Here is a 27235-nt window from a genome sequence, read left to right on the forward strand (position 1 = left end):
GCTGTGCTTCGATTTCTGGTCCTTGGTCTTGGATCCTCTTTGGGTTGGGGGGTGTTCAGACGCCCTGGGGACGATGCTTGGATTTCCTCCGCCTACAGGACGAAGTCACAGGAGCTGCGTCAATTAGATGGGCATTGTGTCAAACTTTCTACCGCACAGCAGGTGCTGCGTTGAATCCTCTCTGGAAGTCGGGTTGCGTCGTTCTGGTTCGGCTGTGCGTCATTCCGGTGGGCCGTGTGTCGAATTTCCAGTCGCTTCGCTGGCACTGTGTCAATCTTCTCATTGCGAAGTCGGTCTGTGTCATTCCCGATCGGCAAGGGGTGACATTTTCACCACAGTGCAGGCTGTGTGTCATTTCTGACAGGCTGCACGTCGAATTTCACCGCACAAGGAGTCCTTCTTGAAGAGATGAAGTCTTTTTGGTCCGGAGACTTCAGGTAACAGGAGGCAGGTTATATCCAAGCCCTTGGAGAGCACCTCTTCACCACAGCCAGAGAGCAGAAAGGCAGCAGAGCAACAGCAAGGGAGTGGTCCTTCACAGAAATCAGTCAGGTGAGTCCTTTGGGCAGTCAATGCAGTTAGGGTTCTGGTTCCAGTTTCTTTTCCAGGAAGTGTCTGAGTTGTAAGGGGCAGAGGCCCTGTTTATATAACCAAATGTGCCTTTGAAGTGGGGGAGACTTCAAAGACTGGCTTAGAAGTGCACAAGTTCCTCTTTCCGTTCAATCCTGTCTGCCAGGGTCCCAGTAAGGGGGTTGCAGTCCTTTGTGCAATGGCAGGCTACTGTCCTTTGACATGCAAGTGTCAGGCCCTCCACCCTGCCAGCCCATTCAAAATGCAGATGTATGCAAGTGAGGCTGAGTATCCTGTGTTTGGGGTGTGTCTGAGTGAATGCACAAGGAGCTGTCAACTAAACCCAGACAGACGTGGATTGTAAGGCACAAAAATATTTAAGTGCAGAGAAATGCTCACTTTCAAAAAGTGGCATTTCTAAAAAAGTAATATTAAATCCAACTTCACCAGTCAGCAGGATTTTATATCACCATTATGGCCATACCAAATATGACATTCCTACTCCTTTCAGATCAGCAGCTACCACTCAAACAATGTATGAGGGCAGCCTCAATGTTATCCTATGAAGGGAGCAGGCCTCACAGCAGTGTAAAAACACATTTAGAAGTTTTACACTACCGGGACATGTAAACTACACAGGTACATGTCTTGCCTTTTGCCTACACAGCACCCTGCCCTATGGGTTACCTGGGCATAACTGAGGGGTGTCTTACATGTAGAAAAAGGGGAGTTTTAGGCTTGGCAAGTACTTTTAAATGGTAAGTTGAATGAGCAGTGAAACTGCACACACAGGCCTTGCAATGGCAGGCCTAAGACATGGTTAATGGGATACTTAAGTGGGTGGCACAATCAGTGCTGCAGGCCCACTAGTAGAATTTAATCTACATGCCCCGGGCACATATAGTGCACTCTTCTAGGGACTTATAAGTAAATTAAATAGTCCAATTGGGTATGATCCAAAGTTACCATGTTTAAAGGGAAGAGCATATGCACATTAGCACTGGTTCAATCAATCAATCAATCAATCAGTTATTTGTTAAGCGAGCTACTCACCTGGTAGGGTCTCAAGGCGCTGGGAGGGGTTTGCTACTGCTCGAAAAGCCAGGTCTTGAGATGCTTCCTGAAGGCCAGAAGGTCCTGGGTCAGACGTGGGTTGACGGGGAGGGATTTCCAGGTCTTGGCAGCGACGTGGGAGAATGATCTTCTGCCATCTGTGGTACAGTGGACGCCGGGGATGGTGGCGAGGGCAATGTTGGAGGAGCGAGCTGGCGTGTCGGGACGTGGAAGTTGAGATGCTCATTGAAGTAGGCAGGGCTGGCGTCATGGAGAGCCTTGTGAGTGTGGATCAGGAGTTTGATGATGATCCTTTTGTTGACGGGGAGAAAGTGGAGGTCTCTGAGGTGGGCTGAGATGTGTTTGCGGCGAGGGAGGATAAGGATAAGTCATGCTGGGGCGTTCTGAATGCGCTGAAGTTTTCTCTGGAGCTTGGCCATTGTACTGCTAACGTGGGTGACCGTTGTAGGAAGTTGGCTCTGTATGTACTATTTCACAGTAGGAAATAGCATGCACAGAGTCCAAGGGTTCCCCTTAGAGGTAAGATAGTGGCAAAAAGAGATAATTCTAGTGCTCTATTTTGTGGTAGTGTGGTCGAGCAGTAGACTTATCAGAGGGTAGTGTTAAGCATTTGTTGTATACACACAGGCAATAAATGAGGAACACACACTCAAAGACAACTCAAAGACAATTCCAGGCCAATAGGTTTTTATATAGAAAAATATATTTTCTTAGTTTATTTTAAGAACCACAGCTTCAAGATTTACAATCAATACTTTAAATGAATGGTACTTCACTTATGTATCATAGGAACTTTGAATCAGCAAAATAGCATGTACAGTTTTGGCAAAAATGGCAATAAGCTATTTTAAAACTAGACACTGCAAATGTCAACAGTTCCTGGGGGAGGTAAGTATTTGTTAGTTTTGCAGGTAAGTAAACCACCTACAGGGTTCAAATTTGGGTCCAAGGTAGCCCACCGTTGGGGGTTCAGGGCAACCCCAAAGTTACTACACCAGCAGCTCAGGGCCGGTCAGGTGCAGAGGTCAAAGTGGTGCCCAAAACGCATAGGCTTCAACGGAGAAGGGGGTGCCCCGGTTCCAGTCTGCCAGCAGGTAAGTACCCGTGACTTTTGAGGGCAGACCAGGGGGGTTTTGTAGGGCAACTGGGGGGGGACAAGTCAGCACAAAAAGTACACCCTCAGCGGCACGGGGGCGGCCAGGTGCAGAGTTCAAACAGGCGTCGGGTTTGCAATAGATTTTAATGGGAGACCCAGGGTCTCTTCAGGCAAGCAGGCAGGCAAGGGGGGGGGCTCCTCGGGGTAGCCACCACCTGGGCAAGGGAGAGGGCCACCTGGTGGTTGCTTCTGCACTGTAGGTCAGATCCTTCAGGTCCTGGGGGCTGCGGGTGCAGTGTCTTTACCAGGCGTCGGGTTCTTTGAAGCAGGCAGTCACGGTGAGGGCGAGCCGCCGGATTCCCTCTGCAGGCGTCACTGAGGGGTTCAGGGGGGTCAACTGTGGCTACTCACAGGGTCGCAGTCACTGGGGAGTCCACCCTGTAGTGTTGGTTCTCCGCAGGTCGAGCCAGGGGCGTCGGGTGCAGAGTGGAAAGTCTCACGCTTCCGGCGGGAAACGTGCAGACCTTTAAAAGTTGTTTCTTTGTTGCAAAGTCATATCTTCTTTGGGGCAGAGCTGCTGTCCTTGGGAGTTGTTGGTGCTTTTAGATGCAGGGTAGTCCTCTGAGGCTTCAGAGGTCGCTGGACCCTGGGGAGCGCGTCGCTGTTGCAGTTTCTCTTGAAGTGGGGAGACTGGCCGGTAGGGCTGGGGCCAAAGCAGTTGGTGTCTCCGTCTTCTCTGCAGGGCTTCAGGTAAGCAGTTCTTCTGCGTCTTCAGGTTGCAGGAATCTATCTTGCTAGGTTCTGGGGGCCCCTAAATACTCAATTTAGGGGTGTGTTTAGGTCTGGGGGGTTAGTAGCCAATGGCTACTAGCCCTGAGGGTGGATACACCCTCTTTGTGCCTCCTCCCTGAGGGGAGGGGGGCACATCCCTAATCCTATTGGGGGAATCCTCCATCTGCAAGATGGAGGATTTCTAAAAGTCAGAGTCACCTCAGCTCAGGACACCTTAGGGGTTGTCCTGACTGGCCAGTGACTCCTCCTTGTTTTTCTCATTATCTCCTCCGGCCTTGCCGCCAAAAGTGGGGCCGTGGCCGGAGGAGGCGGGCATCTCCACTAGTGGGAATGCCCTGTGGCGCTGTAACAAAGGGGGTGAGTCTTTGAGGCTCACCGCCAGGTGTTACAGTTCCTGCAGGGGAGGTGAGAAGCACCTCCACCCAGTACAGGCTTTGTTACTAGCCACAGAGTGACAAAGGCACTCTCCCCATGTGGCCAGCAACATGTCTGGTGAGTGGCAGGCTGGTAAAACTAGTCAGCCCACACTGGAAGTCGGGTATGTTTTTTAGGGGGCATCTCTAAGATGCCCTCTGGGGTGTATTTCACAATAAAATGTACACTGGCATAAGGGTGCATTTATTGTGCTGAGAAGTTTGATACCAAACATCCCAGTTTTCAGTGTAGCCAGTATGGTGCTGTGGAGCTCGTGTATGACAGACTCCCAGACCATATACTCTTATGGCTACCCTGCACTTACAATGTCTAAGGTTTTGCTTAGACACTGTAGGGGCATAGTGCTCATGCACCTATGCCCTCACCTATGGTATAGTGCACCCTGCCTTAGGGCTGTAAGGCCTGATAGAGGGGTGACTTATCTATGCCATGGGCAGTGTGAGGTTGGCATGGCACCCTGAGGGGAGTGCCATGTCGACTTAGTCGTTTTCTCCCCACCAGCACACACAAGCTGGCAAGCAGTGTGTCTGTGCTGAGTGAGGGGTCGCCAGGGTGGCATAAGACATGCTGCAGCCTTTAGAGACCTTCCCTGGCATCAGGGCCCTTGGTACCAGGGGTACCAGTTAAAAGGGACTTACCTGGATGCCAGGGTGTGCCAATTGTGAAAACAAAGGTACAGTTTTAGGGAAAGAACACTGGTGCTGGGGCCTGGTTAGCAGGCCTCAGCACACTTTCAAATCATAACTTGGCATCAGCAAAGGCAAAACGTCAGGGGCTAACCATGCCAAGGAGGCATTTCCTTACAACCGTCCATTCTGGTTTCAATGGCGATCCATCTGAAGGTCTTGCAAAGCATGGGGAGGGTGTTAAAACATGAGGATGAGATGGCTTTAACTTGATGGGTGATAGAGAGCGATGCGTCCAGTATGAAGCCGAGGTTGTGTGTGTGGGTGGTGGGAGTTGGAGCGGCTCCTAGAGTGGCAGACCACCAGAAGTCGTCCCATGCTGACTTGTTGGAGCTGAAGATGATGATCTTGGTCTTATCTGAGTTCCGTTTAAGGTGACTTGCCTCCATCCAGTTGGCGATGGCATGCAGGCTGGTGTGGAGGTTGGTCTTGGTGGTGGCGGGGTCTTTCGTGAGTGAGAGGATCAGTCGTGTGTCATCCGCGTAGGAGACGATGTTAAGGCCGTGGGCTCGGACGATGTTGGCGAGCGGCACCATGTAGATATTGAAAAGGGTGGTGCTGAGAGAAGATCCCTGGGGAACTCAGCAGATGGTCTTGGTGGCTTTTGACAGAAACAGAGGGAGGCAGACTCTTTGAGTTCTGCTGGAGAGGAAGGATGTTGTAAAGTGCGCAGAGTCTTAAAACCAGCAAAAACAGTATCTAAAAAGTGGAGGGAAGCAGGCAAAATTTAGGGGTGACCACCCTATGGCTGTCAGGTCTAACACCTACATTATCTCTTCCTTACTTATCTCTCCCTCTAGCAGTGCTTCACCTTGGTCTGTGAGACTAGGTATACATGCCTTCTTGAGAAACACGGTCAGTATAGAGTGATCCTCTTCTGTTTCGGGGGTGTAGAGGGTCTGATAAAAGCACCTGAACATGCTAGAAATTGCCTGGGGTGGGTGAGAATTGTGTCATCAATGTCCCATATGGCTGGTATGGCTAGCGCCTCTTCTCCCCGATGAAGCTGGGCAGCCAATAAATGCCCTGCCCTTTCACCGTGCTCATAGTGACGTCCCTTCATCTGCTGAAGCGCATATTCGGCCTGGGAAGTATGTAGGGTATTCAGTTCGATTTTGGCCCTTTGAAGACAGTGGCGTATGGGGGGTAGGCTGTCACTGTGTATTCGCGGGTACACGTCGCTATACTTTCCTCCAAGGCTTGCTGACGGGAGCATCTCTGAACATTAACGATGGCAGAGTCTCTCATGAGCTTAACGTCACTTTTGCTGCCGCCGACAAGAGCTGTGGTGAGAGAACCAATCCTTTATTATTGGTCATGTAGGTAGATACGTGGGAGTGAGTTGGTCTTTCCCCTGCGGTGTACGGTATCGTGAGCGGTTCAGACACCATGGCTTGTGTCCTGGTGTAGCCAAGCCCAGATCCAGTGCTAGTAGAACAGGAGGGAGGTCCGACAGAGCGGCCACCAGTATCTGGGACTCCCTGATCAATGGAACCAGCCTGTGGGTAGTGAGGAAGTAATCCATCCTAGACTGCATCCGGTGGACCAGTGAGGCATAGGTATATTCTCGGTCTTGTGGGTGAGAGAGACGCCAGTGATCTTCCAGCCCTTGATCTGATTGTATGTCTCCAAGTACTACTCTGTCCACATTGTTACCTACATCCAGCCTGCCTGTGCGATCAAGAACAGCATCACATACCAAATTCTAATCCCCACCAAGTAGACATTGTGAGGCCCCAATCTCCGTTAGGAGACGATTGAGAAGGAGAAAGAATGGGCGTTTGGAGCCCGTGGGGGCATATATAGATCCAACGCATATTGTGTGATCTCCGAGTCTGAGTTTGGTAAGGATGTACCAGCCTTTCAGGTCATTCTATGCCTTGAGTACTTTAAATTGTAAGGACCGGCAGAGAAGTATCCCAACTCTGCATTTTCTCCCAGAGCCAGTTTCTCTGGACAGTGTTGGCGAGGCACCACTCTAGAGCACTTGGCCTACCCAATTTCTGCATAGTTTCTCAGATGCTAGAGGGGAAAGGTGTGTTTCCTGCAATAGGGCAATGTCCGCTCGTTTGGACTGCAGATAGGTCAAGACTTTCTTTCTCTATATCAAATGCGTAAAGCCATGAACATTCCATGAGATGACCGTCAGCGGGAGGGTGGTCCCCATTCCGGGGTTGGGCATGTGGGGCCTCTGTGGTTGATTAGCCTCTTCCGGATCAATGAAATGAAAAGTGGTGAGTGTGGCCGTAAGGTCGATGAGCTGAGGAAAGGGGGGGGAGGGAAAACGGGATCCCTTGGTAGGGTAAGAAAGGGGCAGGTCAATCAAAGAAGAGAGAAAAGGGAGAGTAGAGAGAGTTGAAAGAGTAAAGAGAGCAAAGTAGAGTAGAGAGGGGGGAGAAAGGTGACAGAGAAGGAGAGGGGAGGTGAAACTTAAGCAAGCAGAAGTTGATCTGGGATCAGTTGGAAGCCGAGGTAGTTACCTTGCATGATCTAATTTCTGTTGAGCAGTTGGTCAAATCCTGTGTACCCCACGAGCCGGGTTCGCACACAGGGGGCAGATGGCCGACGAAAAAACTGCAGGGGTAAAACAGGACAAGCTTTTAAAGGTGGAGTGTTCAAGGGGCAGGTGTGGGGTGGGTAAAGGAAAAAGGCAGAGGGGTGGGCAAGGAGGGGTCAGCTGTCTACTGATGGCAGGTGAGCAATGTGTATGCCCCAGGAGGGCGTAGCACGTCTTGGCCTCCGCTGGGATGTTGGAGTCATCAATAGAAGCAGTGTTCTGAAGTATTGGCGAGGTTGTGGTGGAAAAACATATCAGGTATAAGTGCATCCTGGCCGAGGATCAACAACATTGGCACCATTGGTCCTCCTCTCCATGCTTCCACCTGGGCAATTTCTGGGGGAGACATGCAGCGATAACAGCAATAACCACAAAGGATCCAAGAGGAAAGGGCTACTAAGGACCCTGCATTTCCAGGTTGGGGTCTGTGGGGCGGTCGCTAACAGAGTCAGCCATTATTCCTGAGCATCCTGTAGAGGTAGCCATTCATGGGTATAAGTGGGTGCTGCAGCAGACTCAGATTGGAGTGTTAGGTTTGGGTTCTTGCCAGGTCGGGTGTCGTGTAGGGGTATATCCGCCTGTACGCCCATTTGCATAGGCCCTTATCTCTACATATCGGCATAGGAGTGCAGAAATGTACCATTACTTAAACACTTGCACGTATAGAAGGGCTCCTAGTGGCTTGTAGTTGGGCAGGTCGTAGAGACAGGCCATTCAATATATGGTAATCAGCATTTGGTTGCGTATAATTACAGAAGTATAAAAATATCGCACACTTGATACACCATTAACATAATCATTATTCATTACTTAGAAGGCAGTAGCTGCATTGATAATCGCAATGGTAATAGTATCATTGTGGGCAGGCTCCCAGGTAAGCAGTAGACTAAATAGAGGAGATCCTATGGTGATTTAACCGCAATAAAAATAGTAATAACAATAACAATGACATTATCAACATCAGCAAAAAGGTGTATGCAGGGTACTTAGCTGTCCGGTGTATGTGCACCCCAAGCGTCTATGAGTGGTTCCTCAATGGTTTTAATGGTTCCTCGGTACGCGTGCAAGTCAATCAGCAGGAAATATAGGTTTCAAGGGAGATCAGGATTTGTCTCTGCTCGGGTCCTGGGTAAGTGCAATCACAGCTTGGAGGGCATGATCTTTACCATCTTGGGGCCTTGGTGGGTAGTCAAATGTCCTACCTCTTTTCTGCGTTGCTGGATTGGTGCAATGCATGGTAAAGTCGGAATATGATTGAGAGTCAGCCAGTACATGAGGGCTTGTCAGCATGTTCGCGGGTGTATGTTCTATGAGTTGGGTGAGGAAGCCATCCAGGAAGGAACACAGTTCATTTGGATTGAAGAATTCTCTGTATCTGCCATCCTGTGTGATCCACATACAAGCTGGCTCAAATAGACCAAATTTGTTTTTCAAGTTTCTCAGTTGGGGGCTGGACAGCTAGGAATGCCTTCCATTTCTCATTAGTTTCGAGTGAAAAATCTTCAGCAACTCAGATTTCATGGGTCTCAAAGTCGTATGGACCATGGGTTCATGCAGCTGTTATCACGTGGTGTGCTTGTTCATGTCGGAGGAATCATGCAATGATGGGGCGGGGCTTTCCTTAGTCATGTTTATTGGGGGACCAATGCTGTGGGCCTGCTGGAACTCCTGTGTTAGGGAAAAGACAAGGCCTGTGAGTTCAGATAAGAGGTCTCTGAGGAGGCTCTGACATTTGTGCCCTCCTTGCATTTCGGAATTCCTAAAAAACAGACAAAATCCCTCCGGCTCCTATCCTCTAGATCCATGAGCTTAGTACGGAGGAACTGTAATTCTGAGTCCTGTTCAGGTAACGTTGCAAGCCGACCTTCGACATCAGTGAGGCAATGATCTAGGTCCGTGACCTTGTCCTGGAAGCCGACTATGTCTGCCCTGATCGAGTTTGAGGCCGTGGATAGGTCCGTGATCTCGGAGTCCATGGCTTCCAGGCGGCGGCCCACTGCAGCAAATTCTTGAAGCATGCCCTCCATGGCAGTGTCTGAGCGAGCATCTGCCAAGGTGGCTGTGGAGCCGAGGTCCACAAGAGCCGTAGACAAGGCAATAGGTCGAGGTATCGAAATAGCCTCTCAGAACAGTAGTTGGCAGGTGGGTATACCTGACGCTTTGCCGGTGGGCATCGCTGTGTGAGTGCGGGTGGGTGCACAGTTCGCCTCTGAAGCCCTACCATAGCAATGTGCGGCACAGCATTGTGGTGCCGGACCCACCTGCCGACGTCTCCGTCCACACTCGTGGATTCAGCTCAGGACTCCGGGGGAGGTGCTAAAAGGGGTGCACAGTAGGTCTGTGGCCACTGCTATGTCCGATGTGGGCATCAGCTAAAAGCATACTACTTCCTCCACTGTATGGTCTGTTGAACTATGGATTCCCTGCCCCAGGGCTGTCAAGGCAGATGCACCTGACAGTGTTCTTCTGTCTCTCACCGAGCAGCACCCTGCTCCCCGGGATTCTCTCAATTTTCCGGGTGTGGGACTTGTCACCTTTGGGAGTCTGTCTCTCCCTCCTCCTCTTTTATGTTTACTGCTACTGGTGTTTTGGAGAGTGGGGGGGCTCATTCTATGTAGGATCCTTCCCCCTTAAAAATTGTTCTCCTCGTTAGGAAGTGTATGCCAGGTCTCCAAATCTTCCGTGTGATCTGATAATAATGGAGAGTTCAGAGTTCGCACTTCCTGCACCCTCCTCTAGATGCCTATCATCTCTGTGTCCACTTGTCTGGGGGGGGCATCTTTCCTCCGTACAAATCGATACTGCGGACTCACTCAGGGGGCCTGATTCCTCCCTCCTTCCTCTGGGCTGTTTCTGAAGAGTCGTACCTCACTCGGGAGAAGATCCTGCACTGGTAGCTTTACTTCGGTACCTCAGGGGCTCCCCCGTCTTCCCGCGACTGGGCCCAGGCTGCTTTCTAGATGCTGTCCCTGGCTCCGACTAGCCCACTTACTGGTAGGAGTGATGGGCCTTGCCTCCAGGAGGCCCGGTCCACTGTCGCGGCTGGTGGCTTAGGCCGCTCACACTGTCGCCTACGGTTCCGTCTTGTGGCGCTCCATCAACTGGGGGAAGCAGAGGTGGGATGGAGGAAGGGTACGAGCTCTGAGGAGTATGGCTGCCACACACAATGCTGCATCGGCAGGCCCCCCTTTGGTGCGTGCAGGCGGTTGGCTGTAATTGAGCTTGCGCCTCACCGTATTGTTTTAGGCCACAGAGCCCGTCAAAAGGTCTTGAGGGCTCGCCCCTGCTAGTTGGTGAGTGTGAGGGAGGGAAGGGAACACCCCGAATGCCCATCAGCTCCTCTGCCGTACCCTGGCGCACACCGGCACGTGGAGTTCATTGTTCAGGTGGCCATTCTTTCCATGGCCAGATCACATCCCATGTTCTACTGTTTCTAATAACAATAAACATAAAACAAACATTGGAACATCAAATAGGTCTCGCTTATAAGTGAAAGAGTTTCCTTATTAATTGTGTGCATGTCTGGATGGGTGAGTAGATGAATGTGAGAATGATTTAATGGTTGGATGAATGACACAGGAGTGAGTGAACAGACGAATGAGTGAGTGATCGGCTGTATGGATCGAGCAGTCAGTTTATGGATGGATGAATCATGAAGCATGTTTAGTGCAAGCATGGCTGGCTAAACATAAGTGTCAGTGAATGAATGAAGGTAGCAAGGAGCAGTGTTTTGGGGGAAGGTAGTGTTGGAGGAAAAAGCAGTGAGGGGACGGTGTGGGAGAAGGGCAGTGGATGGATGATTGTTTCAGAGCATTTTTTGAAGAATACCTACTTTAGTGGATGGCCAGATAAAAGGGTCATTCAAGAAAGGGTGAAGAGGGCAAGGGCACTGTGTGGGATTAGTCGTTCGGTGATGAGACTGAAGCAGTGATGGGAACAATGTCTGATACAGATTCTGTTGATGCAAATAAATGCTTAAGCATGTTGAGGAAAAAATTGCCTCCTGCCAAAAGGCCCAACACTACAACTTATGTCTGAGGACATTTACAAGTATACAAAATGTAGTAAGGCAGAGTGTGAAACCAATCAAAAAGATCTTTAGCATTTTTGTTTCTGGTATTGCACCCAGGATAGTGTATCCTTTCTGTTGTCTTCTTGTAGTTGACATGAAGTTACAGCATGTTTCTAATGGACTGCTTGTGATTGGTACACAAAAGTTCAAAACCTATAGGCCCATGGAGCGCAGTCAATCCCCTTCAACTGATTTTATGGAATATCTCATGCAGTCTGAATTTCCTTTTCATCCATTTGTTTGTAATTTTCGGATCCAGGGTAAGTCTGATTTCTTCACTCTTCATTTGCTGATTAAGTACCTCAAATGTATAACTTTTTTCATCTGTATACGTGGGACCCTCTATATTGCTATTTTTCCTTTGAATGTTCTCAAATCTCTTCTGAGCTGTTCTACTTATTGATTGCTGATATTCATCAGATTTGTGGTAAATCCTGAAGTAGCACACTATGGAGGAATATCACACGAACTATTTAGCCAAGCACCACTAGAAGGACCTTGTTGTGTGAGGGTGGAATAAATAATGGAATTGCTCTTGCCTACATACATGGGTGCGTTGCCCTAGAACACTTAAAAAGGCACCACTGTGGAAATGCAGTAGCATGCTTAAATAAACAATTTTTTCTTTTTGTTTTTACCTTCAAGTTGAAAATGTTGTCCTCTGAGGAGGCGTTTCTTCAAAGATTGCGAGTGATCCAGTTTCATTGCACACTTTGATAGAGAGTTTAATCAATAAGATTTGTAGAGGGTGACTGCATCACCCAAGAGGGTCTCGAAGGGCTGAGAAGACAAACTGCCAGTTCTCCTACTGGTTGAACATCCAACTCTTGTTGTCCTTCCTTTTTGAACTACTGGAGCGATGGTGAGGCTCTGAGGTGTTGTCCTTTGGAATGTAGCCCTTAGCCCTTTGCCTAAGTAAAACTCTTGAGGCATCAGGTTAAAGAGGGGTTTATAAAATGCAATACACTTGGAAGATTGTCGCTGTTCACAAACCTACAAGGCAATCCGAACCTTGTTCTATCCACTCCCCACACCTTCCTTGTGCTTTACTGCCGAGGTTGATTACTGTGTGATTCTGATAGATATTGTGCTGTAGATAGCTGTCAAATGTAAATTGAAACATAACTACTTCTGTGAACCAGCTATACAATTGTTGAACTGCAATGAACAACTATATAACATGGCATGACATTTACAGCTGGACTTACAACAAGAAGTGGCCAGTTACTAACAGAATATTGACCGCTATTTCATAAGAGAATGAATACAATTTGTTAACGTGAAAAAATAAAAATGTTTACCTCCCCTTGCTGCGGATCATAAAATCTTTGTAATAGCTGAATCGTGGTACTTTTTCCACAGCCGCTGGAACCAACAAGAGCAGTGGTCTTTCCAGGTGCAACAATTAGGTTTAAACCTTTAAGAACCTGAAAATTACATTTAGATATCAGCCAGAACTGAAATATTACACCAAACAGTAAGTGATAAAGTGACTAAAGAAAAAGTAAAAGAAGTGAGCTCACTCTCACACGAAGCCCATCTATAAGGTAGAAGAATTGCCAAATTGACATGAACATAATGTTGTATGGCTGATTGCAGTAAATAAATAAAGGTGTGATAGGCAATATATTAAAAATTAGACTAATTTTGCAGATCAGTTGTTGCTATAACAGCTTGCACAGACTGCAAGAAGGCATATGTTATGTGTAATATACAGTGTAAGTCTTTTTATTTTTTAAATGTGTACTCACTGCATCTGCTTCACATTATCCCCAGAGTCTCAGATGCAGGATTCACTTAATAAATGATAGCATGGCTAAAGTGAATATTTTTTTTTTTTTCAATTTACGCTGTTTTCCATTTCTGATGACTTGGAAAAGCGATTCTATAACTTTGCAAGCCACCCCTGTCTCTACAAGTAGGTGAACAGGGAAAACTGCAGAGAAACAGCTTTGCAAATATCTGCTATCTGTCCATATATATTCCCCCTATTTCTCCCATGAATTAGTGTATTCTTGCCACAAAACATGCTGGTTTAGATTTTTGCAGAAATTACTCAATGCCATGCAGCAAGTAAAGTTGTTGTGTTGCTTTGTGTGAAAAGACATTAGCAGAACACAGTCATAGCTACTAAGAAGTGATGCTGTTCTGCTCGCTCCCTGCGCTGTTGCAGTTTTGGTTGTTAAAATGCAATGGCCCAACAAAGATTCCCTTGTGCCATAGAGGGTGTCTACACTGTGGGAACCATTGGTTTCGTGTCGGAAGGGTTCCCTTTTCACTCCTGTCAGGAATTCACAAAGCTATTCTTGGCAGATGTATATGGATTTCCCACTGTGGAATACTCCTGGTGGGACGTATGAATTCAAATGCATGGTTTGCCTTGAAAGCTTGAGAATGGCACAGATAGGAGGATTTGTGGGCATTTCCAGAGTCCTACACATCCCTTTTTTAAACTGGATATAGTCAGAGAGCTGGATAAGTGCCCTTTCAGGATGAAAGGAGAATGTCGTGGGACTGCTGGGGGAAGGGTTTTCTGCAAGAGTAAAAATATTTTCACTGTGGAGTAAAATTATATTCCAGTGGAGAAAAAAGTGCATTGGCACAACAGACTCAATTCCCGGTGTTTGGAGCCCTCCAGTATGGAGAATTCCACACATGTGGATTAGGAACCATCCAAAAGGGTCACATGATATTCCTAGAAGTAATCTCAGAATCCTGCAACAGTTGCATTTTCCATTTGTACTTCTGGGAATGTTTGTGAATAGAATAAAACCGAAAGATACGTCCAGGCAGAGGCATAAATACCCACATGCACTTTTTCATAGTTACGGCCCTTTTACGGTGTTTTCATGTGATAGTGATCTGTGTGTTATATATATTTTTTAATATGATTTTAAATAGGCAATGTCTGACATTTCAGTCAATGCAAACCCATATGAAGGCATCTCTCATAATTCAAAGATCAACCGTTTAATCATAAAAGGGGCACAGATGTATTGGTGTAATGCCCTTACTTTAACATCAGGTCTTGTTGGGTATGAGAAGTGGATGTTTTTAAATTCAATCCTTCCTGCCAATCCGTCTGGTTTGTGTCCATCTGTAGAACTGCTATCAATAAGGCGTTTCTACTGGACAAAAAAAAAGAAAAAAAGAAAAACAATTTCCATTAATAAAACATAGCTAATCGATGCTTGTTCTCCGAAAAAAACAGATTGACATTTAAGAGCAAAGAGGTTGAGAAGGGTGGGCAGGGGTTTTATAGTGTACTGAGTGGCTATAACAATACATACTCGATTTCACTGCCAACTACATTGTTTGCTTGTTCAGCTATTTCCTGGGATTGAACAAGTAACTCTAAACTAAACTAAATTTTAAGGGACCTCTAAGCACTGAAAAGTTGTTTTCTTTGTGATATTAATTTGCTGGGAGAATGTGTACTGGGGGCACAGTGATAATAACGTCCACTGAAAAATAACAAATACCTGAATTCCACAACGTTGTACCATAACTTGATTATTTGGGGTCATCATTAGTGAATAACACAATAACACAATCTATTTCGTGTACAATAAAGCAGAAGTCTGGAATACTTTCCACCCATGGTTTCCGAACTACTACTTGGTTTATTTAGTGGTAAATTTGTGTTGTTGTTATAAAGAAAAAAAACATTTAATTGAATAAAATCGAAGAATATTGGAAATGCATTTAGTTTATCACAATAGCTAGTTTCTGCCATTAACCTCAAAGTGATTGATGGAGTTTATGAGCTGGGCTTTGGAGTTCTCGCACATTTAATTTATGTTTGTATTTTATGTGATGTAAAATGCATCATATGTAATGCATGGATACCAAATATATTATAATTCAAGTATGATGAAAATAAATATTTCACATATGATAAATTGGATAGTTGGGCAATTATCCATAGTCCAGTGAACTGAGGTAATGAAGTTTAATTGACTATTTGGCATAAGGGCATGAGTTGTGAGTCAGTTCATTAAAACAAAACTATGGGTCATATTTAAGAGCCCCTAGCTTCACAGCGTCACTTTTACTGACGGTCCGCTGGCGCTAACCACTGCTCCATATTTACAAGAAGGTATAATGCCACTTTTTTGTGGTGCTACATCTCCTTGTAAATATGGGCCCCTCCGATGAAGCTTTCTGCGTCAGAGGGACGTGCTATGTATGGATGTTGCAGTGGGCATTCGACTGCAACACCCATTGCTTGTGATGCTGCCCCGGATTTACAGGAAATCGCAAATCTGTGGTAGCGCCAAAAAGTAACGTTACCCCATGGGTGGCGTTCGCATAGCAAAATGTAGAGGAATATTTTTTTTCCTCCTCGTCTGCAGCACACATCGAAGAAGCATAAATGGCATGGATGCTTGTTTATGTGCAGGAAGGCATTCCGTCCTGCCCATAAACTGTCTATCTCCTCAACGCAGACACCCTTGCACTATGTTGCAAGGATACCTGCATTGGGGCAGGCAGCTTAATTCAGTGCGGGCGCAGGGGGAAACGCAGGGGTAGGCCGTCTTCCTGTAAATACAGTGCATTCCTGTGTTTCAAAAGTGTCGCAGCACAGTGCTGCTATTTTTGGCACAGCACTGCGCTGCACCACTTTGGCATAAATCTGGGCCTATGTATCTTTAGATTGAGTTAATGTTTCAAATGTTTGCAATAATTGGTCAGTGTTTCATAACATTGACAGCTGAGTTACAAATACAGTTTGAGTCTATTTCATAAAAGTAGGTTAATGTCAGTAAAATGTAAGAAGCTGATATTCTGCATGGTGCGCAATAATCACCATATTGGTTGTGAATACATCATATTAATACCATATTTCAAACCAGGAAAAAGATCATGAACTTCTTCAGCGCCATGCACAGATTTTTTGAATAGTTCATATTCCAGAGCTGACAAAATTGATTAGTCAAATAAGTGGCTGTCCCTAAAAGTGAGTGCTGGCTCGCCCAACTTCCAACCACTGGCAAAAGGGGGCATGTCATGAAGAGCTGCAATGGTGAGCGAACAGCCTTTCATTTTTTGTTAGTTTGAGATATCAAAAGTGTGCGTCCTACCTTGTATTTATTTTGATAATTTATTTTATAAGGGGACACGTAGGGGTAACCAACCACTTACCCTCATGAGGTCGAATAAACCTTTGGACTCAGATGGGTGTGAGTGTTAGGCTCTGAACAAAACGAAGTCAGCAATAAACAAAACCAAACAATACCATAATTAATCAACACTAGAGTCAGCAATCGAAACACACCATGACCTATTTGGCCATGAATCACCATACCAGTTTAGTAAAGTTCAAACATTTATTGCTCTTTAGATTAACAATGCAAAAATCACATAAATCAAGCGCAAAACCAAATTATTATAAAGATACATGAATAATACAGGTTGACCAAACCTTCTAAAGAATCTCAGCTTTGACAGAATATGAATTACTAGGCACTTTAGAATAACCATGCAGAATAACAGCAATATCAGATGCACAGTTGAGATTGAATGCATTGAGTTAACACAGGTGGATTATTCACAATCAGTTATTGTGTGCAGTCAAAATCAGAATGTGACATTCTAACTATTACCCTAATTAAATTAAGCATGTTGGACTTCATGCAAAAAGGAAAAAAAGACAAAAATAATTTGGAAAACATCTATATATGGCAATAGCAAAAATAACGGTTGGGTTTCTAGAAGAGTAAAACATGTAAAAACATGTAAACCTGCAGGAAACACAAATGTGCACATTAGGTTATATCTTTCTTTAATGGGATCAGCAGGCAGAGAAGTTTTCATCAGTTGAGCATATTCTGGTCATCTTCAGTGGTCAGTGACATATTTGGGAATAGTTCAGTAATATTTGGCCTTAATGCGTCTGAACTGCAAGTGGCACATAGCACATTATTTCACTAGCAGGGATAGTAACACATCTGAATACAGCACAGACAGTAACTGCAGCAAGAGAGAATCTTCAATCCATCTGAGCTTGAGCAAGAAAGAATAAGTCTCACTTTAGCAAGAAATAAATAAGTCTCTCCTCCAGCAAAAAAGAGATAAATGTGCCATGACATCACCTAAACATTGCTATATTAAAGTCCCAGAAAATAACTAGCTGCTCTACCATTCGTCAGACTATGGGGTTTTTAGGACACAACCAATTAAAACTAAAGCACATTTCTTCCTGTTGCATTCTTATTTTCTTTTTCTCCCTCATTGGTTCAGCTTCTTCCACTGCCATCACCGTTTCCCTTTGCAGAAATGAAATGTTTCAAATTACATAAAACTACTGAAAGCCATTGTTTTCTGTGGAATATCATCTAACAGGAACTAACCATTTGCATCACTATAAGTACATTTCCCTCCATGTCAACAGGATGCTTCAGGAAGGACAGAACATTGGTAGTGACTTTCCATCCACATTAGCAATTTCTAAACATCACATTATTTCATCTGAATTAGCTTTACACAGGCCTGTTTAAAGACACAGTAAAATGTGCCGTGTACAACATTCATAAAACTCAAACTATTTATTTTCTGAACATGTCATTATTATTTTTTCATTCCTCTCAGTTAGTAAGACATAAAATACATTTAATTAGACAGTGATTTATTTTCATTTTCAAAATATCTGTGTCAATTATCACTGTAGGCTTCATTTTCATATCAGCCTTGCACTTTTAAAGGCATGGTTTTCTTTCAGTTAATCACGCAGTTTGATCAGTAATTTTAACACTCTAACAATTCCTCCTCAGATGACTATATATGTCATCACAATACTATATTAATTAATGTATTAATTAATTTATATTAGCCTAAAACTTAGTCTCTCTAATACATCTGTTCTTTCTTGTATTTCTCCAATTTTCAGTTTGACTTAAATCATAAAATTGTTTGCTTCTCAGTTTTCCAAGTCTCAATTCTTACTTCATCTGATCATTTTTCATTTGTTTTCTCTTAATCAGTTTATACAGTTTGTAAAATCTGATAGTACAAATGACACAAGGAATTACAATCAATAATGGTCTCAGAATCTTTCCCACAATCCCTTTACCAAGATTACCCAGCCAATTTCTCACATTTGTCACACTTTTGTCAACATTTTCCCATAACCATGGCTCTTTTAGATCTCTTAAGTCTGAATTTGAATCTGTCAGGTTCTCAATAACATTTCTAATTCCTTTACTATTGTTGGAAATGTAGGTACAACAATGTTTCGATTTCAGCATCTGGCAGACTCCACCTTCTTTTGCTAAAATGATATCTAACGTAAAACGGTTCTTAAGAACCATTGAACGGACCACAGCCATTTCAGTATCCATTAGTATTACAGCACCAGAAAAATCAGCATGTTTTCCACAATAGTAGACAATTTTCGAATTTTCAGAACATTCAGAACAACTCCTACAGAAGGAATAATTGCTCCAAATATATCCCAATTATTTCAGGATAGGTTTCTTTTTTTGGTCTTGATCTTTGCAATTCGCTTGAATTACGTGTGTCATCTATGTTATATATTTGGTAATTTTTTGGGAATACAACTCCCAAATAGCAAGTCCCATACCATCCCCTTGGGAGACGATAATAAGCATTCTGTCCACAGATGTATGAAAACTCCTGGAATAACAGAGTCCTGGCCATGTAGCAGAAAGTCCCATGAATTCTTAAAAAGAAATACATGTCTGCATTTACTTGTTCCAACAAAATTAGTATCAATTCTAGATTGTGTTGTATAAATGCAAAGCTTTCTTACATGTTGCACATCCAAAGCTAACTTCCCTTGGGTTTTAGTTTCACTAAATGCATAATCATTTTTTATGTCCTTTTCACTAACACTTTCTCCTTCTCATTAAAAGCCTTTCTGCTGTCAATAGTTTGATCTAAAAAGGACTTTTCTACTGGTGAAAGCAAACATGTAAAGTTATTGCGATCTGCATAGGTAGCCCCATATGTTAGCACAGGCTCGAAGAAACCTCCCACAATGTCAATATTTCTTTTGAAGGCAATGTTACTGAAATGCTGATTAATCAGAACAAAACAAAACACTACGTATAGTTTAAAGTAGAGATACTGAATGTATTCCTGATTATAAAGCCTTGTTAATAGAAGACTACAACTAAATCCATATGTTAATGGCAAACTATGGTATGTTACTCCTTCTTCCACTGATGAAGGAATTTGTGAACAAACATAATAGTCTCACATTCATCATCTCAACATACAATAAGCAATAGAAAACATTAGAAGAAAGAGCTCCTTGTGAGTGGTCTAAATGTAAGTGTTTCTCATTCCTATTAAGCTTTTCTAACTTTGAAAGTGTAGTAGTCTCTACAGAATTAATATAACTATTTTCAGGTGTGTGATGAATACTTATGATCACAATCAACAGCAAACACACTAACACACATACAATTCCCAAAGCAGTATACATACACTTACAACACCTATTTGATTTCACTCTATTATGATTGTTATCCATTCTGTAAAGAATCAGAAAGTTGAAGAAAAAGAAAAAATATTTAACTATGCAGCCAAAAATCAAAAACAAAATACTTTTCTTTGCAGTTATTTGCAGATTTCTGACTCTTTTCCAGAACTGTTGACAACAATTGGTTGATCAGCTTGTCAAAATTGGTTCAGTTTGTCAAAAACCGGTTAGCATGTAATATTCTTCTTGTTCAGCTGGCACTTTAGTTTCAAACTTCAATTAAAAAACACATTCAATTCCAAATTCTTGATCTGGATATTCAAGATCAAAACAAAAAGACAAAAATCTCATTGCCACTCATCTGTTGCACAGTATCCCCATTCAGGACCAGAGTATTATCGACTTGCAACTCTTTTTCTTCTCTCCTTCACTCAGATCTTCATCCGTGTTTACTCTTGTTGTTCTGTCTTGCTCTTCATTTATTGTCTGCAGAACATCTGGAACGGTTTCATTTGTCTGTAACTCAAACCACTTGTCTCTTTACACAATTTTCTTTGACAGCATCTTTAGCAAAACTGGACTCCTAGCTCTTCTTGCTTCGGCAGGATTTTCACTTTGACTTGATATACCTGCACCATTCCCCAATTCAGGAGTAGTCAAATCTTTGTGACTTTGATCCAACTCAACTCCTTAATAAGTTGCTTCTTCAGGAAATGTAATTTGTTTCAACTGGTCTTCCCACTGGTCTGCTTCTGGGAGAGTTCTTCTCTGACTTAACTCTCCTACTTTATTTGCTGATGCTTGAACAACTTAAGGAATCTCTGTTTCATCTCTCAGAGGTGTACCTGGATATTCACCAGATTGCACTGTCCACAGTCTCTCTTCTTGCTTCTTGAGACTGGTCAATAGCTGTTGATACTCTCAACAACTAATTTTCATTTTCTAGTGGATAGGGCACTTTCCTCATGTGGCTGGCATGTATCCAATTCTAGATCCCAGCGCACTTCACAGCAGTCGTAGTCATAAGTACAGCTTGATACAGACCCTTCCACCTAGGTTCCCGACAACTTTTTCTCACATGCTTCTTGACCACCACCCAGTTGCCAGCCCACAGACTGTGACACTGGTCCTGGGATGGTTGCACACCTATTGCTTCCACCTGGTGAGAGAAAGAGCGAACCACATCAGCTAGCTTTTTGCAGTAATACAGCACCATATCATCTGTTATATTCACAAGAGCATTTGCAGGAACAGCTGGCAACCTCGTTGCTCTACCCACTGAGGATTTCATGGGGAGATGGTCCAGTCTTCCTATCGGGTGTGTTCCTTATGCTCATCAAAACCAAAGACAACGTATCCGGCCATTTCTGATGAGTAGCTGCACATATCTTTGCAAGTCATGCTTTCAGTGTGCCATTCATTTGCTCCACCAATCCAGATGCTACAGGTCGATAGCTACAGTGCAACTTCTGCTCAATGTTTAAGGCTGAACATAGTAACTTTATCACTTTGTTATTGAAGTGGCTTCCTCTATCTGATTCTATAGAGGCTGGAAATCCAAACCTTGGTATCAATTCTCCAAGCAAAAGCTTTGCAACTGTGAGATTATCATTTCTATGTGCAGGGTAAGCTTTAATCCAGTGACTAAAAATACAATCACCAACACGTATCTTAAACCACCACACATAGTCACCTCAATGAAATACATTTGCATTCTGTTAAATGGCCCCCCTGTTCTTCCAATGTGACTCAAAATGACAACTGTTCTTTTTCCCACGTTGTTGGCTGGTGACACATTTGTGACAAATTGCTTCGGCAACCAGTCTAAACTGGATTAAACCAATATTTTTTAAAGGTTTGAATCATTGCATCTCTGCCAGTATGTGCTTGTCCATGATAATGTCTTGCTATTCGCATCAGGTACTGTATTTTTCGTACGGGCCAGCAAAATTTCAACAGAGTGAGAGGCCAAAACAGTTACAGGATGTCCCATCACAATAGCTTCAGAATGTGATATAGAAGTACCAATCGCTTCCACAGCTTGCAAACATCCAGGTAAAGCTGCTGCGACTGGATCTAAAGTAGCAGGAAAATATGCTATATGGCGTTTTATGCCACCATGTACCTGTGTGAGAACAGAAAAAGCACAGAAATATCTTTCATGGCAAAACAATATAAATGGTTTTGTGTAGTCTGGCATTCCCAAAGCTGGTGTGATGCACAAACTCTCTCTCAACTCGGTAAAAGCTTTCATACGAGCTTCATCAAAAGGAACCATTATTCTGACAACTCTTTGTGTAACTGGAGGATTCATCTGCAAAATAGGATTACATGGACTGTTCAGCACTTCTTTTAGAACTCCCTGCTTCACAAAATCTTCAATTACAGGAATTACTCCTTCAATTACATCTGGTGCCATGTAATACTGTGGTATCTGGGGAAAAACTACAGGTTTGACTGTGACTTTAACTGTTCAACTCCTTTGATCAGACTAATATTTTTTCCATAAAAATCCCAAACTTTTTAGTGAAACGCATCCTGTAAATCAGTCGGCAGGTCTTTAATGGGTGGAAACTCTTCATTCACTGAATCACATTCAGTTTGCATAGTTAAATCATTATCATCACTATTCGCCTGAATAGCAATTCCATCATTTGAACAGGTAATCAGACATTTTGTTTTGCACAATAGATCTCTTTCTAACAAGGAAACTGGACTCGAGTCGCAAACTACACATTTGTGTAGCCTTCAAAGTTTCCAATTTAAAGAGGGACTAGTTCTGTAATTGGGTTTATCAGAAACTGATTTGCAACTCCTACAATCTGGATTGTTTTCCCAGAAAGTGGCACATTAGGAACAACTGCTGTTCTCACTGTAGAGAGTGTAGCTCCTGGATAAACTAGAAATGAGACATCATGACCTATAACCTTTCCATTTACATAAGGACCCTTTTGATCCACTTTTAACGAAGCTGCTAACATGCATTTTTTCCATCCGAACTTTCATTCTCACCCATCATTCCATCACTCATCACTTCATCATTCGATTCATCCTCACTTTGAAGTGTGAACTGTTTAACTGTTTGATTACTGTGATTTAACTTTTGACCTGTGTTTTGCTGAGGAAGCATCATCTGCTTCTGCATCATTGGAGCTTGAGGTATTTCCATTTGTTGCTTTGTTACCATTTGTACCTGAGGTTGAATTAACTGTGACTGTGGCACCTGAAAACGTGACATTTATATTTGCTGCATTGGTTGAAAACTTTGCATTTGCTGAGGAATCTGCATCTGATTATTTTGGACATTTAAATTATGACCCCTCATTCTTGGACCTCTCAAATTTGGAATCTGATTTATGCATTCATCTCCGTAACTATACCTTCTTGTACCAACACTGGACACTCAAGCTTCCAATGCCCAAAAAAACACAACTTTGACAAGGTAACATCCTTTTCATTACCTACATATCACCTGAATTGACCATCACATTCAAATTGATGGGATTACCACCTCCATCTCCACCACAACTTCCACTTCTTGCTTGATTCTGAAACAACATGTTTCCCTGTTGTTGAGGATAGATTCTCTGCTGCTGTGGATAATTTCCCTGCATCCCTGATTGTGCCGCTTTAATCTGCATCACCATCGCCTTTTCCTTCCATTTCTTCTGCATCATTTAAACCTCGTCAATATAGTATTTTGCAAACTGTAACATTTTATCAACCAGTATTGCTTGCCAACAAATACTCTTAGGCATCTGTCCAATTTCAGGTCTCAAACCTTCAACAAATCTAAACACAAAATGAATCATGTCTTTTGGCTCAATTGTTTCTGTGCCCCTGTAATGTTTAAACACTTACAGCAATCTCTCATAGTATGCATGTATTGACTGTTTTGCTTCCTGTGCTGTTCTATCAATTCTCTGCCAATCAATACTTTTGGGTGAAACTATCGTTTTTAAAAATTCAATCACTTTGAAATAGTACTTCATTACATCAGGTGATGATGCACCTGTGACTGGATATCGTGGAGGCTCTCTTGTTGGCCAGTCTTCACTCCTCTTGCATTCAACACATATATCAGCTGGAACCACTGTTCCTAAAAGGGTATTCAAGTCTTTCCACAGGCATTTTGCAAGCTTAATAAACCTATCTATTTGCTGGTACCATTCCACTGGTTTCTCTCTCAATCTAGGGTAGTCATTTGTAAATGACAAAATATCACTTCTGCTCCAACGGACATGTACAAAATTCCCTCCTGGAATTTCTCTCATTGGAAATACTTTTACTGTATTATCAGTCTGCTGTACATTAGTATTCAAATTTGCAGACTCCTTTTTCTTCTGATCTCTTTATTTCACTTGTCTGTCTTCCCATTTGTCCAATGCTCCCCATAATTGGATATTCTGAATTAATTCTTAGATATGAATCTTCATTCCTGGTATTCTCATGTTCTTGAATCTTTTGAATCAAATTCTAATCTGTAACTTCTTCTCAGTTGATTTGGTTTCTCAAGATCTATGTCATATTTCTCTGCAAGGTCTGCTAATTTCTCGTGAATCAGTGCTGCTCTGTGTATAACAATTTTACATATGAAGCGTAACTCAACTTCACTATACGAATCTATTCTATTTACATCAATTGTTCCCTCAATTATTTCATTTTTAAGCCTTGCCAGGTTCAATTAATTTTCCCTCTCAGTATTTGCCTTCATCTTCGTTCCAGTCATCTTTTCTAGCCAGTCTGTTAACTTCTGAGCAGTCAAACTGTATTCATTATTTACATTGGGTACATTATTACTTACATTTGGTATGCCCTGTGGAGTAAAACATGGAGTCTCTGGAATCTGTGAAGTTCTGGAATAACTCAAATAAATTAGTGGACCTATCTTGTCAAAAGTCTAGTTCATTGGAGACATGATTCCTGGAGGAACATTTAGGGGGTGATTCTAACCCTGGCGGTCGGTGTTAAAGCGGCGGCCAACCCGCCAACAGGCTGGCGGTAAAAAATATGGAATTCTGACCCTGGCGGGAACCGCCAACACAGACAGCCACTTTAACACTCCGCCCGCCACGGCGGTACAAACAAACAGCGCGGCGGTCACCGCCAACAGCCAGGCGGCAGACAATGTACCGCCCACCCTATCACAACTCACCAATCCGCCACCTTTTCCGGGGCGGGACCACCGCCGATAAAAACACGGCGGAAACAGACTACGAACGGGAAAACGCTCACCACTACGCACTCCAGGAGGAAGGAGGACAGCATGGAACCCGAATTAAACATCCTACCTGCTCTCGTCTACCTTCTCATCTACCACGAGTACGTAGTCCGGCGCAGACGACAACGGTGAGTACTGCACCTACGACACATGGGAGGGGGGCGGACGAAAGGTTACGGGCACACACATATGCGACCCCCCCCCCAACTATGTACACACCAATGCAGAGCAACAAGTCACAGTGACACCACCCAAACACCCCAGAAAAATGCTAGGGCATAATCAAATTTGGAATAAATATTTATGTACCAAAAAGGTCCTGAAAATTATCGTACAACCATGAAAGATATTCACAAGAAAACTAATGACATACACATCAGTGTATAACTGAAGTAACAAGTCCTGCACATCCTACGAATTCATCATGTCCGTGGGCCAAAGTTTTGAGAAACAAGGGCAAAGCCCACACAGGAGACCTGAGTCCTTTGGAGAGAACACTGCAGGGGCATCAGATGTAAAAACAACAGGCACCTCAGGGGGAAGGGAAGGGGGGGCACCACAGCCACATGAGTCCACGACGCCAGATCCACGAGGAGCCACCATGCCCACTGTACCATCCTGGGGAGTGCAAAGCCACAGTCTCTCAATGTCTCTACAGTGGGTGGGCTGCCCACTGTACCATCCTGGGGAGTGCAAAGCCACAGTCTCTCAATGTCTCTACAGTGGGTGGGCTGCCCACTGTACCATCCTGGGGAGTGCAAAGCCACATTCTCTCAATGTCTCTACAGTGGGTGGGCTGCCCACTGTACCATCCTGGGGAGTGCAAAGCCACAGTCTCTCAATGTCTCTACAGTGGGTGGGCTGCCCACTGTACCATCCTGGGGAGTGCAAAGCCACAGTCCATCAGGTGGATGACAGTCTCCACTGGTCAAGGAGGAGGCATGGTGGGCACAGTGAACCATAAACAGTGATTGAGACGGCGGTGCCCAGCGGAGCGGTGCTTCACAGGAAGGGCCCAGCGGAGAGGTGGAGAGACAGCGGTGACCAGCGGAGCGGTGCTTGACAGGAAGGGCCCAGCGGAGCGGTGTTTGAGACGGCGGTGCCCAGCGGAGCGGTGCTTGAGAAGAAGGGCCCAGCGGAGCGGTGCTTGAGAAGAAGGGCCCAGCGGAGCGGTGCTTCAGACGGCGGGGCCCAGCGGAGCGGTGCTTGAGATGAAGGGCCCAGCGGAGCGGTGCTTGAGATGAAGGGCCCAGCGGAGCGGTGCTTGAGAAGAAGGGCCCAGCGGAGCGGTGCTTGAGAGGAAGGGCCCAGCGGAGAGGTGGAGAGACAGCGGTGCCCAGCGGAGCGGTGCTTGAGATGAAGGGCCCAGCGGAGCGGTGTTTGAGACGGCGGTGCCCAGCGGAGCGGTGCTTGAGAAGAAGGGCCCAGCGGAGCGGTGCTTGAGAAGAAGGGCCCAGCGGAGAGGTGGAGAGACAGCGGTGCCCAGCGGAGCGGTGCTTGACAGGAAGGGCCCAGCGGAGCGGTGCTTGAGACGGCGGGGCCCAGCGGAGCGGTGCTTGAGATGAAGGGCCCAGCGGAGCGGTGCTTGAGACGGCGGGGCCCAGCGGAGCGGTGCTTGAGATGAAGGGCCCAGCGGAGCGGTGCTTGAGAAGAAGGGCCCAGCGGAGCGGTGCTTGAGATGAAGGGCCCAGCGGAGCGGTGTTTGAGATGGCGGTGCCCAGCGGAGCGGTGCTTGAGAAGAAGGGCCCAGCGGAGCGGTGCTTGAGAAGAAGGGCCCAGCGGAGAGGTGGAGAGACAGCGGTGCCCAGCGGAGCGGTGCTTGACAGGAAGGGCCCAGCGGAGCGGTGCTTGAGACGGCGGGGCCCAGCGGAGCGGTGCTTGAGATGAAGGGCCCAGCGGAGCGGTGCTTGAGACGGAGGGGCCCAGCGGAGCGGTGCTTGAGATGAAGGGCCCAGCGGAGCGGTGCTTGAGAAGAAGGGCCCAGAGGAGCGGTGCTTGAGAGGAAGGGCCCAGCAGAGAGGTGGAGAGACAGCGGTGCCCAGCGGAGCGGTGCTTGAGATGAAGGGCCCAGCGGAGCGGTGCTTGAGATGAAGGGCCCAGCGGAGCGGTGCTTGAGAGGAAGGGCCCAGCGGAGAGGTGGAGAGACAGCGGTGCCCAGCGGAGCGGTGCTTGAGATGAAGGGCCCAGCGGAGCGGTGCTTGAGAAGAAGGGCCCAGCGGAGCGGTGCTTGAGAGGAAGGGCCCAGCGGAGAGGTGGAGAGACAGCGGTGCCCAGCGGAGCGGTGCT

General features: G+C 45.1%; 1 protein-coding gene across 1 annotated transcript in view; it reads right to left on the reverse strand.

Moving 5' to 3' along the window:
- The window catches only part of LOC138262020 (ATP-dependent translocase ABCB1-like), a 1142744-nt gene that overhangs the window by 539216 nt on the left and 576293 nt on the right, over positions 1-27235 (reverse strand). The window contains exons 12-13 of the mRNA XM_069211672.1: positions 14297-14407; positions 12584-12709 (exon numbers count right to left, since the gene is read on the reverse strand). Coding sequence (XP_069067773.1) covers positions 12584-12709; positions 14297-14407 — 237 coding nt within the window. The remainder of the gene's footprint in view (positions 1-12583; positions 12710-14296; positions 14408-27235) is intronic.

This window comes from Pleurodeles waltl, chromosome 10 (assembly GCF_031143425.1).
Source record: "Pleurodeles waltl isolate 20211129_DDA chromosome 10, aPleWal1.hap1.20221129, whole genome shotgun sequence".
Taxonomy (NCBI): Eukaryota; Metazoa; Chordata; class Amphibia; order Caudata; family Salamandridae; genus Pleurodeles; species Pleurodeles waltl.